Genomic DNA, 13,921 nt, shown 5'->3' on the forward strand with positions numbered 1-13,921 from the left:
CTGGAATGCTCCCCTTCCTTAACTGTCTTTGTTCAAAAGATGTTCTTCCAACCCAAACCTCATCACTGACTTGTATCTGTTAACTTCATTCCGCATGGTCCCTCTCTGATGAAGAGGGCCTACCTGTTGGTTATCTTCTGTACTCAGGCTATGTCCTCCACCTTATCTTTTATCTTGACAAAAACCTCCATTTTCATCCACAATGACTTGTGCACTCCAAGTTTCCCATTCAGTACTCCAAACATTTCCTTGACTATCTTGTCTCTGAGTGGTTACACTACCTCCTCTACAAATTTGTTCAGCAAGTCATTCTGTCTATCTTGTTCAGAATTCATCAAGTTCTACTCATTACAGTCACCTATCTCTTCTGTGCAACTTTCTTCCTCAGCCCTAAAATTAACCCCAATATTCTATCTTCATTGCTCAGTGTTTTCGAATGCTGAGCAGACTGCCTTCTTGATTCACCAGCTGTCCAGGATGCCCAATATCTTTTGTATAATCAAATTTCTTCATTTTGTAGTCATGCTTCACCATAGGGTTTTCCAATTTACCTACTTCAATTACTGTTCTCTGCCACTTTCTGTAATCCTTAGTACACACTATACTCCAGTTCCTTCATCTTACCCTCAAGTTGGAATTTTCTTAGCATATATTTAAATTAATCATAAGATGAGCTTTTATCTGTCATGGGCCCCATTTCCCCAAAGGTATCCTCATAATAACTTTAAAAGCCCCCAAATTTGCTGCTTTCAGATCCTCATTAAACATCCTGGTGCAATCAACTAGCTTAATCTTTCTCCCAACATCCACAACTTCAGTATCTTCCAAAATATCCCCTAGGTATTTCTTTCCAGTCTATAATGGTTCCTTAAAATACCCTCTCCATCTTCTCTATACTGCATCTTCTGTCTTGAGCATTCTCTCAGATTTGTCTAATACAACCACAGTACCTAAAATTACCTCTAATTTCCTTTCATTTTCCTAATTTTGGAATAGTTCATTATTTTCCTAAAAATCTAAATCAATTTTTCTCCCATGATCATCATTTACTTTTAGTCATATATGCCATCACTTTACCTTTTCCAGAACTTTTGTGGTTGTCAAGTTGTACTCCTCTGACCCAGGCAGCTGTCTTTTCTTTCTGCCTCACTAACATGTACTCTCTCCATGTACTATGTGACACTTGACTCATGCAGCTCATTCTTTATAACTCCTGGATTTTCCTTTGGTGAGCACTACATGCTAGCCCAGTCATTTGGCAAAATGGTAGGAGCAGTATATAGTAGTCATTAGAAAAATTTGGTAAGAGCCTCTGTAAACATGGCACAAGACTTGCCTTCTGCCAGTGGCCTATCAAGGGTGAGGCACTATAGGGGAAGGAGCAGCACTGGAATTCTTTTGTTAAGGAGACTGTTGCCGTGACCACCCCTTTGAAGGGAGTTCAAATTGGAATAGGCATCAGGGATATAGCTAAAAAGATACTGTATATTTTACACTCTATTCCTACGAATTACTGCTAATCTATGGCAGATTAAGCTTTTTCTTCCTAACTTTCTACCTATCCTTCATCAATCCTTAAAAAACAAAACCATGAAAACCAGGAGGGTTCCCTCGACAGAGATATATCAGAAAATTCAGAAAGACTTTTTAGTCTTATCAATTAATTGGAAATATCAAGAAAAGCTGAAAAACAAAGAGAAAAATCTCATAAATCATCTATACTTGATGCAACAGAGACTTACATTTAGTGTGTGTACAAGCCTGACTTATCGTTTCATGTGACTTCTGCCAACTCATAAATCTTTGTTTCTTTTCTGCCACCACCAGTGAATTACTGGTAGGTAAAAAAAAAAAAAACATTTCTCTGTGCTTTTAGTTCAACACCTGCCAAATCATTAATAACTTAATTAGTGCTCCAAAGACACACTAAATAGCTACCAATTGGTGTGGGACATACTCAGCATCCATGCCAGAGCTGTACCCTCCCCTTATCCTGTTAAATGAGTTCCTAAGACAATGGGATTCTTTCCTGGTGCTAAATGCAGCTGCTTGTAACACTGAGCATCTCTGCATACCAATTTCAATGAGGGAGGGAAAAGGAAACCCATGCAATTAAGGCCAAGACACTACAGGGTAAAAAATTGTGTTATAGTTTACTAAACACTGATTTTTTCCTGGTGCTAATTCTAGTTACTTGAAGTATTAGTCACCTCTGAATGCCAATAAAATGTGCCTTTAAATACAAATGAAGGCAGGAAGAAGCAAAGTATGGTTAGAGTCCTCATGCTGTAACCTGTCCAAGTACATAAAGGGTCTTTATGGGTTAACTTTCTTAGGTATACATTCCACCACGTTAAACCTCACATTCTACAGCCTACACAAGCAGTGCTGTTCATCTCTATGGTAGCCATTAATAAGGTATTCTAAACTGCCTTAATAGCACATTGTAAAGTCTTTTTGATTCTCTCAGCTTTCACTCAAATCCTCTTAAAAGTCAAGTTCCACAATTTCATTTCCCAAGTTTTCTGCATTTGCTTTTCTCACTTTCTCGTCACATTTCTAGGCCTACATCAACTACAATAAAAGGATAATGTGTATATTACAACACATGTTCTGACAAACACCCTACTGACCCTCTACTAAACCATACATTATGCACACTACCTTCCATAGTCCATCTTACCAAAAATAAATCAATCTTGCTGATATCTATCCATTCACTGGCAATCAAATTTGAAAGCCAAGGGTAAAATCCCAACTTTCTGAATATAGATTTTAACTGCTTTTGTCATAAAGTGAAATATGCTGCCATGACAAGAACATCAGTTTTAAGGTGGCATTACTCCTCCATGCCCTGGAACACCCTACACACCTAAATGATATGCAACCTAATCATGTTTCCATCACCCAACACCACTATCTTGATTAAGCCCATGGATCAGAGAGTCGAAGCTAGATTTAAGATGTACTATCTGAGCTGGACATTCTTCCAGTTAACTGATGCTACTAATGGACATGAAAAGCCATCACTTTGTTATCTCTAACAACAACAATATTTGTTCCATGTGATAAAAAATATCTAGTGTGTGACCAGTGTCATGAAGGGAGTTTAGAAGGCCATGTGAAATAACTGTGTTTGTGACTTCAAATGACTTGTGACACCAGCTTTACCATCTTCAAAAGTTATATATCTTTGTAAAGGGAGAAATTCACAACTTTTGCTTTCTAATGTGGCACTTACCTTTGCATCCTCTTACATGAGAAAAATTTCACTTCAGAGTCCCACTTTAGCAACACTAATAAAAGCAATAAAAGCTTTTAGCCTTCACTGTAACTTCCAAGTAGCCACTTATCAGTTCTTCTGCATTACACCAAAAACATTCAACACCAAGACACCAAAACAATTCCATCAATATAGGTTCATCTCAATTATTTGTGACATCACTTAATCCCATCCAAGCTCCTCTGTAACCAACTAGGCAACTACCACACTCTAAGTAGAAATAAAAAGCTTAAAACATGTACACACCAGAATGAGCTGACAAGCACAACCCAGTCTTGAATACCACTCCACCAGATACACCCATCTGACAATACATTTCTGAAGCACGTAAAGTTACCCTTCCTTGACTATGCTCAGCAAATCAACCATCTCTACAACATTAAAAACACCAATTCAGCATTCCTAAAGACTTCTTATGATTGAGATGCAACTCACACACTAAAAACACTGAACACTTACTCCTTAACTGTCCTAAGCTCAGTAAAAAAACTTAAGAACTACCACACTTCTTGATCTGTGGTTTCACCCAGTAAATGCAGCCAGCTGAATGCTTTAGATGCCTCATATAAGGGCAAACTAAGACATGAATGTAAAGGCAAAGGAATCAAACTCTCCTGAAGCTGACATGTTGAAGTCATACCAGAGAATCTACTTTCAACCAACACTTTAGACTGAACAGCATCTATCTAGCACATGAAGTACCACCTGATTGAGGGTATAAATACATGAACAATAATCACAGGTACTTAAAAATTGTATCATTTGAAATCATAATTCTCCCTGCCAAGTAGCCACTGATGGTCGATTATAAACCAAGATAGAGTAGGAGTGGCTACTGTTCTTATTGGTGACATGCACGCTATCCTTCACAAGTACAAATCAGATTTACTCTGATTAGGTTACAGAAATTTTCATTTAAAAAGTGCACAGTCTGGCCAATAAGCAGGGCGATCCCAATTTCCCTCACACAAGCCAATATCATTCTCTGAACTTCACAGTTAGTTACTATACTGGCAAATAAGAAGCTACCCAATACTTGATTCTGTCAACCTGTGGATATGATTTATTGGCCTTCAGTTGGTCTGTTGCTATAAAATGAGCAAATACCTAATGGGTAGAGGTATGGTAATGGTACAATAATAGTTTTAACATTTTCAAGAGCTATGACTGGCTGGTCGATAGTAAACATATGTTTGGAATATAGTGGCTGATACATGTCAGGGTAGTATGAATCTCTAATCAAAGGTCCAACCTCTTTAACTGGACAAATGCCTTTATGTGTCCTCCAAACTCTGTCAAGTGCAGAAAAAGTATTTTTATTCAACATGCGGATAATGTGAATATCTAAATACCTGTTTTTGATACCTGCAATGTATTAAACAAATAGGTATGGTTTACAGATGTTGTAAATTTACATCTTATAACTTAATTCACTAAATATCTATCATATATTTGCATCAAGATGATTCCCCAATACTGTATCTAAGTTTGTTCTCCTTCCAAAAATTTCTTCTAAAAATCACACAACAAAATCAAAGATAATACACATTCGACTGTACACTAGGTTTAAGATTAACATAATCAATTACTGAGGAAGTCTTAACAATATCATAAACTATATTCATATCCCTTAACAATCAGCTAATATCAGATAAAATGGTAAAATTAATACCTCATGCTCATAAAACCTAAAAAAAAAAGTGCATCATTCAAAATTGTGCACATGTGGAAAGTTGTGAAAAACTGGTTCATAGATGCAAACCTGGGTCTGCTGATTTTTGCCTATTTAACAGAAAGCTTTACCATTTATTCTTAAAAAAAAAATGTTTAATATTCTTCTACTTAGGTAAACATCCAATCATATTCCTATGAATCAATGAAACAAGCTGGCAGTATATCAGCATCATATTTGACTTCACCATGAAAAGATATTCATCTTACATGCAAAGCTATATATCTGGATTACTAATTAGTTTTTAACAGAATATGAATGATAAATGTTCTAGAGCATAAAACTTTTATGTATTCTTTTGAGCAAAAATAAGCAGATCCCTTCACATGAAATCCAAAGCCCTTCATGGATTAGGCCAAAAACTCACTGTCAATCTACTTGTTTATCCTTACTGTCTCACCTGGACAGCATACTGGAGACATTGGACATACTGAATACATTGGAGAACATTCCTGCTCTATTTCCATCAGGTCCATCAGTAGTGGGATTCCCTCCAATTCCTCCACCAGGTGGTGCAGATGATGGATGGACTGTATGATGCTGGGGTATGCTTTCCTTATCTGTATTGAAGCTTTCCATCCATGACAGAGGATATGAAAGGCGCTTGAGAACCTGTAATTGCAAGATCAATAAGTGTAATTCTTGAAATTTATTCTGTACATCATTCACATAATGCCAATGTATTGCAAAGAAAAAACGAGAAAGAAACCAAACGCAAAATCCATGGGCTTATTAAAACCATCTCATCAGTGTTTTTTATTATTACTTCTTTATAACTTCGCACTTCCTTCTTCTGTCCACTCCCATGCTCTAAAGTTACATTCTTCAGAATTCCATCTCGACAATTGATATTCTTCAGTAACATACTCCTCTAATGCCCTGCCCACTTTTCATATTACAGGTACACCACCGAATTTCCGGCAACTGATGGTTCGGCACCTACTATAGTCCAGACAAAATTACGTTAGGGAACTTGAAATTACCATGGCCACCAGACTAGTTTACTGGACGGCAACAGATGGCACTGTGTATAGGGCACACTTATTTACATTCTTTACACTGCACTTGTTGGTGGTGATACTGCAATTCTGAGAGATTCTTAGCTCATTTTGCTTAAATTTAGCCCTAGCTATGGCTTCTAAGACATATGAGAGTGTCAGTCATGGTGTCAAACGTAAATACCAGTCCATATCGATCCAAGATAAAGTAGAACTGCTCAAGAAATGGACTGTGGTGGTTCAGTGCATAAGCTGTGTAACATCTACAGTACTGGTTCATCAACTGTTTATGATATAAAGAAGCAAACGGATAAAATATTGAAATTCTATGCAGACAACAATTCCAACAAGCAAATGACGTTTAGAAAAACTATGACAGACAGTAAGAGTACTGAGCATGATCGAGTGATGATGGATTAGTTTCGACAGTGTTGGAGTGGACTCGTCAGGTAGCATGATAATGAACCAGGATAAGCTGTTCAATAAAGAACTTAAATTACAACATGAGCATGACTATAGTGAAAAATGGTTTCAAAGATTCAAGAAAGGTCATGGAATTTCCATGAATAAAGTGTGTGTAGAAAAGCGGTCTGCAAATCACGACAGAGCTGCCAAGTATGTGGACAAATCTGCAAAACTTGCAACTGATGAGCACTTCAGTCCTGAGCAGGTGTATAATGCAGATGAAACTGCATTATTCTGGTGATGCACACCGAGGAAAACACTAATAACAGAAGACGAAGAAGACCCCACAGGATTCAAACCATCTAAGGGCAGACTTACCATCTTTGGGTGCTCAAACATTTAATATTTGTTTGATTTAAATTTCTAGCAGTCCAGGGTATACTTTAGACACATGGTAGATGTATAATTATTGGGTTAGAGGTGTGTTGATGAATTATCATTATGTGACCATGGTTGGTCCGGCAAACTGGTTAATCCGGTAAGGCTTTGGAATCAAGAGTGCCAGAAAATCGGTGGTGTACTGTTTGTGATCTGAGCCCATTACATTCATCTCATAAATTATCCCCATTATCTACTTTCTGCAAGTTTGTTCAACTCCACGAACTAAAATGTTCAATATCATACGTTGCATACTCAATGATAAAGCACAATTCTGTTATTCCCCACCATTCTTCTTTGAGATATTCAGGGAGACTAACTCTCTGGATAGGTCAGAATATAAACAGACATTTCAAACCAGGTTCGTGATGTCAAGAAGTCACTTTAAGATCTTGTTATACTCAACATGGACAGCAAAACCATAGTGCAACATCTCTAGATAATCAGGATATCACAGCATCAACTAGGGGCTGTTACTAATTTCCTATTGTGACTGTAATTTTGAATCTTTTCATGAAAGTATTGTATGTATATCTACAAGGCCAGCATTATGTTTTTAACCCTTTAAGTGGTATACCTATGTGAGACAAAGAGTGGTTGGTGAGAATGCTATCATAGAGTAACATAGGTTTATTTTTCCCTACACTCTTTGAATATGTATTGTGTTCTGGCATGGTAACCAATTGCCATATCAGCATTATCACTTGCAACTCTAGATATCTCATACAAAATCCTTTAAGCTGAGTTACCTAGAAATAACTATGGTATGAGAAAGCAGTCAGCAATCCCACCAATAGCATCATCCTACTATACTGTGCGAATACAAAAGATTTTCTGGACCTCAGATGGTGATGACTGCTAAGTTATCTAACTTCGAAATCTGAATGCATCAGGAAATCATGAGGTGATTTCAAACACTGCATGATATTAGGGGATGACAATCTCCAAAGGACTATCATTACATGAGGATTCATTTTCCCCATCACTCTTGAATTTGTATTTGAACTCTGGCATGGTCATAAATTTTCATATCTCAGCAATTCAAATTACCATGTAGAAAAAACTTAAGCTTAGTTACCAAGAGAAAACTAAAGTGGAGGGATGTAGTACATAGTCTCTCCCCTAAATCTTTCCTGCCACACACTGTAAATAGACTAGGGCCCAGGAAATATACCCAAGGTCCAATATAACTATACCATGAAGATGAAGTGCACAATCTCACCAATTGTGTAATTCTACTACACTTTGTAAATACACTAGAGTTTCTGGATATAACATGGTGATGACAGCTAACTTTCATATCTGAATATATTAAGAAATCATCAAGTGTCATTCCAAATACTGTATGATATTAGAGAATGACAATCTCTTATGAGCTACCACCAAATAACATGTTTTACTTTTTCCCATCACCTTTTGAATTTGCATTCATGCTCTGGCATGGTAATAAATTCTATCTCTTATGAGCTACCACCAAATAACATGTTTTACTTTTTCCCATCACCTTTTGAATTTGCATTCATGCTCTGGCATGGTAATAAATTCTATCAGAAAATTTAATTAAGTGGTCCCACTCCAACCCTGTCCCACTATACACTGTAAACAGACTAATTAGTAAGTGGTCCCACTCCAACCCTGTCCCACTATACACTGTAAACAGACTAGTTCCCAGTTCTCATTCTTAACTCCTAAAGTAAAACTTTTTCATTAACCTTCTCCAACCTAAATTCCCAATATTTTCTTCCTTTTAAGAAATTCCAATTAACTGTCCTTAATTTGACTTTGTTTGCCATTGCATTTAGCCTATTTTCTGCTATACTACCAAAGCCTATAGTAATAATAGAGTTAAACATCTAAGCTCAAGACGTCTTCGTCTTTTCCTTGAATTAACATGGTCTTGAGAGGGTCAATACACTACAGTGGTAAATATTAGAATGACTTTATCAAAATTATATTAGTGTGATAAGTATGCTCTTAAGTATTCTTGCTGACTTAGATATGTAAATCAAATGAATTTTTTTTTTTTTCAAAAGGTATATGTTCAACTCACTAAGACCAGAGGAACTTGCATGTTCTTCCTCTCCCACTTCATCACTATCACATGAGATAATCTTGCAAAAATAATATTTTCATAACATTACTGAATATAATAATCATATAAGTAGGCATTGCACTTGTTTGTCCTCAACATACAGGAGACCTTAGATTTGGCCTTAAATATGCCAACCATGGGAGAGAGAGGAGTAACAGGAAACCTGATCACAAACACTAAGCATTCAAAACAAACTGATGATAAACACAATGAATATTCCTTCAAAAAATGTGTGGACAGAACAACCAGAGGAAATAAAATCAAATCAAGTGAGAAAATTGCTAAAAAAAAAAATTTTAAAAGTACCTTTATAGCATAAGTAACAGATGAGTGAAACAAAACGAATATGGTAGTTGCTGACAGCATACAGAAATTAAAGATGCTGTATAACAGAGGAGAATGTTCAAGACTTTTATCCTATAGACTATAAAAACTCAATCACTGCAAAGTGCAACTACTAAATTACAGTGACTTTATGGTAATACTCTAAGTATCAAAATACAATTCCATCTAAAATTCCATCTACATTTCTTTCCTTTTGTGTGTTCGTCAGCTTAGCATTACTAATCAGAGGCTTCGTTGGCATCATGTGGAAAACATTTACTCAAGCCTGGGACCCCTAGGGTCCAAGCCCTAGTCTTTTGAATATATCAGAAAACTGATATATACTATTAGATGGAGACTTCACCTCAAAGCACTGGAAATTACATGAAAGGTAGGATCATCCCCTTAAGTCTCTTGGTGTGTCCTGTATCTAAATGGTGGCAATGTCCCAAAATTTACATGCTTCAGTGTCATACTGAGGATTATTTTTCACAATTCATAATTGCTGTTTCTCACATTTGCAAGGTAAGGCCAGAAACAGACCAAGAATGGCCATATCCGGTTATATCCATTCTCTAGATGTCATGTGTAATGCACCAAAACCACAGCTTCATATCCACAACCAGGCCCCATAGATATTTCCATGGTATACCCCAGATGCTTCACATGCTTTCGTTCAGTTCACTGCCAGTAAGTTGACCCCAGTATATCATATCTTTCCAATTCACTCTAACCCATGCACGCCTTCTACCATCCTGCATGTTCAAGCCCCAATCGCTCAAAATCTATTTAACTCCATCCTTCCATTTCCAATCTGGTTTGTAAGTCTTTGGACCTTCTGGTCTGAGACCTTAAAAACCATTTAACTTCTGGTATTCCCACTTGAGAGTGGGCAAATAATGTTGTCTCAAATACTCTGTTTCCTTTTATAAAATGAAAGAAATACATGTAAACAAAGAGAATATGTACAAACAAGTGAACAAACTCTACACATGGCTGTGGTTCAGCTCATAAGTAAATCAATTTTTTTTTTCATATTTCAAATTTTGTTAATTTTGTCTGTCCTGATTAAAAAAATTTTTTTTTTTACCATAAATGCCAATTAAAAGAGTAGCACTGTATCAATAAAAAAATAAATAAATAAAAATAAACAAAATCGAAGGCAGTTCTTAACAATGAATGAAAAATTAAACAAAAATGTGAACTCTGAAGGTTGGCAAACCATTTCTCTACCATAAGCATAACCTTATGAGCATCTGAGAGAATATGTTCAGCTGGGGTTAGGACACCTTACAACTAAAATATGGTGTACCATGTGGATTCATTCTCATTAACTGGGTTAAGACATTTTACACCCAAAATATGGTGTACTGTGTGGATTCATCCTCTTTGACTATCAAAAAATGTGCGAGGTCATAGATGCAAAGTCACAGGATTCAATAAAACAGTGGCCCTCCACAGAAACGACCATTGGAAAATTTGCCAATATCCAAATGATTGACTCCACTTGAAATATGTCACATGACTTGTATCACGGCTTGATACTGCCTGGCCATTTAAGTTGAAAGTAGTGTGGATAAAGCTTATATAGGCTACGAATATATGAATGTCACCGAATCTAAAAAGGTTTTATTGATGACCATTTGATCTGGCAATGCTGCCTGACTAGCAATGTTGCCAAGGGAGCTCCTTGAGAGTAATGAACAAGCAGGCTGTTTGTCCATTATTCATCTCTGGAAATGTGTGATTATAGCATAATGGAGACTAGGAGTTCAGTGAAAAAGACAGAAATAATTTAGATAGTTTAAACTTGATATCACATAAGAAGCTGCCAGAACATTAAAGCTGATGTTTGGGATCTCATCATGTGATGGTGGCCACGCTATCTTGACAGCATATCAAAAGGTTTCATATGTTCTTTCATCTCTCAAGGATTGCAAATTATTTCTGGGAGCTGCTTGACTTAAAGTTATAGGCTATGATGTACCGAATGTGACATCACTGGTGACAAAAAGGTGAGGGTGAGAAACTTTCATATGAATAGATGACTGAAAGGGAATCAGGCATGATTATTTTGATACCAAATCTACTGAAACAATGAAGTGAGCATACATCATCTTTATAAAGAAGTGTCTGGAAGTAATGAAAAAGTTTATAAAGAAAAGGTTTTGTAGAGTTCAAGTGTCTGTAAGTAAAGAAAAAGTTTATAAAGAAAAGGTTTTGTAGCATTTAAGTACATGGAAATATGCACTATATATTAATAAGTAGGACAGAGCCTTGCACTTCCTTTGATGCACAGCCATTGTAAATTTCCAGCTGAAATTGTATGGTGGCCAACTGTAGTGCTGTTAAGCAAGAATATTCAATCATGGTTTTCTAGTGCCTAAGTTGATGTAATTTTAACACAACTATCCAAACTGAACTAAACAAATTCAGTGAATGTATTCTATATCCTATCTTTATTTGGTTAGCTATCTTTTGTTTCAAATTCATCTAATATTGATAAAGTAATCTATTAATAATTCTAACTTACTTACTATGCTGATAGTTTGTCATCTGAGTACAATATCTTTTTCATACATTACAATTGGTGGCTGTTCTAGTTTTAATCACCATTTGTTCACACTGAGTCTACTAAAAGAACAGTAACCAGGTGACTCTCTAGAATCTTAAAAGGTAAAGATTCTAAAAACTGTAATCAATGAACTTAATTTAAAAGAAACATAAGAACAAAAAGTGATGTAAAACAAGTGATTATAAGAACCAATTGGTACATGTGTATTGTTTCATTTTTTTCATACCTGATCACCATTTCCAGCATTAGCAAGGTAGCACCAAAACAAATGAAGAAAGGCCACATCTAATCACATCAATTCTACAGACGTCATGCATAATGCATTGAAACCACAGATCCCTATCCACAACCAGGCCCCCCACACGTTTCCGCTGTTTACATTAATCAATAATATGACTATCAAATTTTGATGGCTGGGGCCACTACAAGCTGGTCACCCTAGAAATGCCACAACTCTAAATCTGACCCTGCCCATGGAATGCCGCAACTCTAAATGTGACTCTGCTCTGGCATCATGGTACAGAGATGTGATAGCTTCCACAGTGTCTGAGCCTCAGGCCAATTGTCACCCAGTCAAGATGTGGTAATTCAAAAAGGAAAATGGGGAATGAAGAATTGGGAAAATAAATGGACACTCACAGGTTTTTTAGAAAGGTCTCTGCAAGCATTCTAGATCATACTCACAAGACAGTGATGGGGAGAACTTAATCCTATGGAAAAGGACCTAACTTTAACAGTAGGTAATCCCCTTTCTGGAAAACACTCACCAGATGGCTGCACACTTTAAACCACACAGGGAAAGTCAACCAGATCTAAACAGAGGAATCACTGACCGAAGGTATTTGTGAAATGCCTAAAATCATTTTTGCTAATCTTATTCAACAAGAAGTCCTTTACAAAAGCCATGGCAGAAGACACTAACCCTACATCATCAGTTCTACCAAAAGCACTGGCTATAACAAAGCCAATTTGTAGATCTACAGAAAAATTTCATTACTGATAATGACTTCAGGGATCCAGGAAGAACATAGAAATGTTCTCCCAAGTAAGCATTTCTCATTTAAGGCCCAGGCTGGGAATCTCAATGTGTATGACGGTAACCTGGATAAGAAGAGAGACAAGTGCCATGCTTGGGCTGTAACAAGACAAATAGGAGAGAGAGTGATAGGTTCCATCTGTTTGGTCCTCTAAATTTAATCAAAAATTGCTCATCTTCTTTCCTATAAAATTCTTGCAAATGTACCAATATTGAAGGATGACTGACTGCATGAGACATTATTGTGCACTGCCACCTCAAACACCACTCAGCTTGCTGAAGCACAAAACTCAGTGCATAAATATCCATCTAGAGGTATCACCCAGCTCAAGTAAATGTCCATCTGAAGGTGTCATGGGGTTTAAAAAGTTCATCAAATAAAAAGCTATAGATAAGAGGTTTATCTTTTACCAACAAACATTCCATATGCATGAAGTATAATTAGAACCTGAATGGCTCAGCACTAAAATGCACAACATACTTCAAGTGAATGCCAAGTAATGAACTAGCCTTTTTACTGTTAACTGGCATTGCCTAGGATGATGATATCTGCTGGGGTGGATTATGGTGGCGATGTTGGGGAGCATTAGGGTGCAGGTCATTTACGTGTGTAAGGTGTCCCAAAGCATCATCATAAACATACATATCTACCTGTCTGATTAATGAATCAATACTGTGTAAAAACAAAAAGATAAAAATAAAAGTATTTCATTACTATGACCAAGAGAGTGTTCCATGTCTATCTATCTATATCTCTCACACCTGTTTCCAACGTGAACTCCCTCTAGGAAGTGGTCATGACAAAAGAGTCTACATAACAAGTGTTCCATGGATAACTTGTAATGCCTGTGACACAACATGGGCATGCAAGGTGGATATATTGCTTGGGAAATATTTAAAACATTTGTATTAATTTCCATGGCTGAGAATGGAATTTTCTTCAGGTTATGAGCACAGTTCAATCCCATGCTAATCCTTTTTTATGTGGGGCCTAATTCTGGCAAAATCTAGAGATGTGGGTCTCATGCCACACAGTTC

General features: G+C 36.7%; 1 protein-coding gene across 4 annotated transcripts in view; it reads right to left on the bottom strand.

The window, feature by feature from the left end:
• Nucleotides 1-13,921, bottom strand: part of mtd (TLD domain-containing protein mustard) — a 756,074-nt gene that overhangs the window by 119,159 nt on the left and 622,994 nt on the right. For all 4 annotated transcript variants that reach the window (XM_071696920.1, XM_071656180.1, XM_071656091.1 and 1 more), the window contains one exon: nt 5,416-5,627. In XM_071696920.1, coding sequence (XP_071553021.1) covers nt 5,416-5,627 — 212 coding nt within the window. The remainder of the gene's footprint in view (nt 1-5,415; nt 5,628-13,921) is intronic.

This window comes from Panulirus ornatus, chromosome 1 (genome assembly GCF_036320965.1).
Source record: "Panulirus ornatus isolate Po-2019 chromosome 1, ASM3632096v1, whole genome shotgun sequence".
NCBI lineage: Eukaryota > Metazoa > Arthropoda > Malacostraca > Decapoda > Palinuridae > Panulirus > Panulirus ornatus.